This window comes from Sturnira hondurensis, unplaced genomic scaffold (genome assembly GCF_014824575.4).
Source record: "Sturnira hondurensis isolate 20B ecotype Veracruz unplaced genomic scaffold, ASM1482457v3 Scaffold0005036, whole genome shotgun sequence".
Taxonomy (NCBI): Eukaryota; Metazoa; Chordata; class Mammalia; order Chiroptera; family Phyllostomidae; genus Sturnira; species Sturnira hondurensis.
In genome coordinates, this window is record NW_028077667.1 from 150,337 (window position 1) to 154,084 (window position 3,748).

The 3,748-nt window shown below is 53.1% G+C and overlaps 1 protein-coding gene across 1 annotated transcript in view; it reads left to right on the forward strand.

Moving 5' to 3' along the window:
* The first annotated feature begins 404 nt into the window (after nucleotides 1-404).
* Nucleotides 405-3,748, forward strand: part of LOC118987121 (protein DGCR6-like) — a 12,819-nt gene continuing 9,475 nt past the window's right edge. The window contains exons 1-3 of the mRNA XM_037046168.1: nucleotides 405-591; nucleotides 665-825; nucleotides 3,646-3,651. Of these exons, the coding sequence (XP_036902063.1) occupies nucleotides 482-591; nucleotides 665-825; nucleotides 3,646-3,651 (277 nt within the window). The 5' untranslated portion in view covers nucleotides 405-481. The remainder of the gene's footprint in view (nucleotides 592-664; nucleotides 826-3,645; nucleotides 3,652-3,748) is intronic.

The following is a 3,748-nucleotide window of genomic DNA, read 5'->3' on the forward strand; positions in this document are numbered from 1 at the left end:
GTGACAAAACCGGCTCAGGATCAGGACGCTTCAAACTGGTGGAGCTCAAGGGCCTTAGTGACTCTAGCACTTTCGGCGGGGAGCCTCTGGACTCTCAAGCCACCCAGACAGTCGCATGCAGGGGCACGACGAGGCCGCCACACTGCAAAGCCCAGCTAGGAGATAAACTGTCCAGAGGAAGCAGGGTGATAAGGAAGAGTCTAGGAGCAGATCTTTGCGAGTATCTCGGAAATCTCTTGGAAATCTCAGGATTTCTGGGCTGTAGACTCACGCCCCTGTGCTTGCAAGGGCAGAACGGCGGGGTAAGGGGCGGGGACAATTCGAGACTCTCCCAGGAGCTTCCGCGGAGGGGCGGGGCGAGCCTCGTTTTGGCCGACGCAGAAAGCTGGGTGCGCCGGGCCCAGAACTGTCGTAAAAGGGGGCGGGGCGCTCCGCGGTGAGGAGCATCGCTCTGGTCCTCGATTTGTTGGGTGAAGGGGTTATGGATCGCTACGCGGGCGCCTTCGAGGAGGCCATGGATGGGACTCGGCAGCAGGAGCGGCACTATCAGCTCCTCTCGGCGCTGCAGAGCCTGGTCAAGGAGCTTCCCAGGTACGCAGCCGCGGGGCGGCGGGTGAGACCGCTCCTAGTCCTGCCCGCGCTCACCGCGCCCCTCTGCCCCCAGCTCTTTCCAACAGCGCCTGTCCTACACCACGCTCAGCGACCTGGCCCTGGCGCTCCTCGACGGCACCGTGTTCGAGATCGTGCAGGGGCTGCTGGAGATCCAGCACCTCACCGAGAAGAGCCTGTACAACCAGCGCCTGCGGCTGCAGAACGAGCACCGAGGTGCGCGGGCGGGGGGGTGCGGGGGCTGTGTCACGACCCTCGCTCCTCCTGCGGGAGGTCAGCCTGGGAGCTCTCGATCTCCGAGGGCCCAGCCCTTCCCTGGGTGTCGTTCGAAAGAAGTTCCTAAAAGGGCGAGGAGGCTTTCCTAGGGCTTTTTTGGTGACAAATGGGTCAAGCCAGCCTTATTTTCTCAGTTGCAGGGGTCCCCTTTTAGCATAACACTTGAAACTTCTTCCTTGGACTTCTTCGTGCTCCCACCCCCATCCAGGCAGGATGGCCTGAGACCCAGGGGCAGATCCTGGTGGCGGCGGTCCTAGCGCTTGGCTGCCTCTAGGGATGCTCCGAAGTGTTGACAACTGTGTAGCACCCTTTCTGGTCAGCTTCCTCTCCCGTGGTGCAGAGTCCCCCGCCAGCTGTGATTGCCGTGCACTGTGTCCTGTGGCACCTTTTGGTACCCCAAATCTTAGCCACACAGTGGGCCAAAGCCCAGTGAGTCTCCGCCCCTCCCAGTTATCCTCACTGGTCAGGGGGCATGGGAGGTGCTCCCCAGCCCCTTCCTGCAAGATATTCTGGCCAGCTGTCCCTGCCCCATCAGATTTCCCACTTTTATTATTTCATTGTTCCTCTTCTTATTTGTTAACAACTTATTTGTTAAAACATTTAGAAACATTGAAAGAGTAGTATAATGAACACCCATATGCGCTCCAGCCAGATTCAATAATTAACAGTTTGCTGAAGTTGTTTATACCCCTAAATCTCGGCAGCATCATAGGGCCTCACCAGGAGTGGTCCGCATTCCTCTAGACCATGCTTTTCAACCACAGCACTGTTGGTGTTTGTAGCTGGACAACTGTTAACGGTGAGACTGTGTCCTGTGCATAGCAGGAGGTGTAGAAGTGTCCCTGGCATCCACCACTGGATGACAGGCCCTCCCTCTGCGAGTCATGACAACCAGAAATGTCTTCAGACCTCTTTGGGGGGTCAACGTTAGCCCGAGATTAAGAGCCAGTGGTCCAGGACACACTGGTCACACTGTCCTGTGTGACCACAGTGGGTGGCCTGCTGAGAAACTCATCATTCAAGGGTGTCTTCTGACCTTCAGTCCATGGTCACATGACCCCACTTGTCTCAGATGGGCTGTTCTTTATAAGGGTTTAGTGTAGGTTCGTGCGTTGCTGTTGGTTACTTCGGTCTCTCGGCTTCTGGGATCGTCCCCAGCATTTATTGCGGCACTGACGTTTTGAAGACTCCAGGGTCTTCCACCTGCAGTGTGTCACCACTCTGGCTCTGTCAGATTGCTGCTTCGGGCTGGCATTTAGCCTGTCTCTCTGCTCTCTGTGTGTCCTGTGAAGGGGACAGCGGGTAGGGCCTGATGGTATGCCGGGTAAATGTTCCTGGCCAGTGCAAGGTCACTCTCTAGGGGGACAGGTACTGTACGTCTGCCCCAGGATTTGTGTGTTTCTATCGGAAGTAGGTGATGGTTTTGTCAGAATCCTATTATGCATCTATTGAGGTGATCAGTAGCTTTTTGGTTGCTATGGTGAGTTGCATTGAGTTTTTATTTTCTGGGCTAAACTCTATTCCTGGAATAAATCCTGCTTGGTCACCTTTTTCATCTGTGTTGGACAGGATTTGCTACAATCTCCAGAATTTTTGCCTCTGTCCATGGTGGACATCAGTCTGTACTTCTCTTGTGGTGTGTTTGTCTGGTGTGGGTGTCAGGGTGCGGCTGGCTTCGTGGGATGACCTGGGAAGTGTTCTCTCCAATTTTCTGGAAGCATTTGTGTAGGATCAGTATTCCCTATTCTTGTGTAGATGGCTGTCTTTGTAAACATTTCTGTTGGGGTACAAGATGCATACATTCAAAAATACAGATCCAAAATACATAGCTTATTATTATCATTTTTTAATCCTCACCCAAGGATATTTTTATTGATTTTTTAACATTTTAATAAGAGGAAAGGGGAGAGAGAGAAATATCAATCAGTTGCTTCCTGTTCACTCCCCGACCAGGAGTAGAGTCCCCATGCTCCCTATGTTCCCTGACCACTAGCTCACAGCCTTTGTGGTATGCAGGATGGTCCTGCAGTCAGCTGAGCCAGCCAGCCAGGGCTCATTATTCTTCGTAATGCTCAGATCGTGTCACATGTGGCCAGTGGGGGGACTTTAGCCTGGCTCCTATGTCTTTTTGATGTGTCCCCATCATTCTTTGAGGATGTCCTTGCTTTCTGGGAGAGGAAGGTGTTCAGGCTCATCTTGTCTTTCCCTGCCTCGGCCCCTCTTCTAGTCAGCCCACCTCCAGCGTCCCCCAACTGACCAGCCTCCCATTGGGATGGACCTTCCCCTTCGGCCACCATGCAGTGTTTCCACTCCTCCTGCCTTTGGCCGAGCCTCTGCCAAATGCAGGCAGCAGTGGTGGCTCACTCTTGCTGTCAGTAAGTCACGCTTGCTCTGGTTTTGGTGATATTTGCTTATCTCCACAGAGTTAGTAGTTTGGGGAACAAGTAAAGCACTCAGAATAATAATAATTGTGAAAGGGAAGCCCACCATTTGTCCATAGAGCTTTGGTTCCCTTTTTTATAAATTGTGCTTCATCATATTTACTTATTAAGGACACGGAGCACTTCATGAATTTGAGTGTTATCCTTGTGCAAGACCCACGCTGATCTCTGTGGTGTTGCAGTTTCAGTGTATGAGCTGCTGAGGCGAGCCTGGGGCTCAGTTCCGTTCACTGGGGAGATTTTGGTAACACTCTAGACCTTTTGCTGCTTTTTCCTCAGAATGTTGGCACAGGTTTTGCTGCTGGTGGTGGTGGGCAAGTGCTCTGTGACTTTTGCTTTTCCTTTCCTCTGACTTAGCAGGTGACAGTCGGCTGTGGCTGCTGTCCTTGGTCATTACTAAGACCCTGGCCCTTCCACCCTGG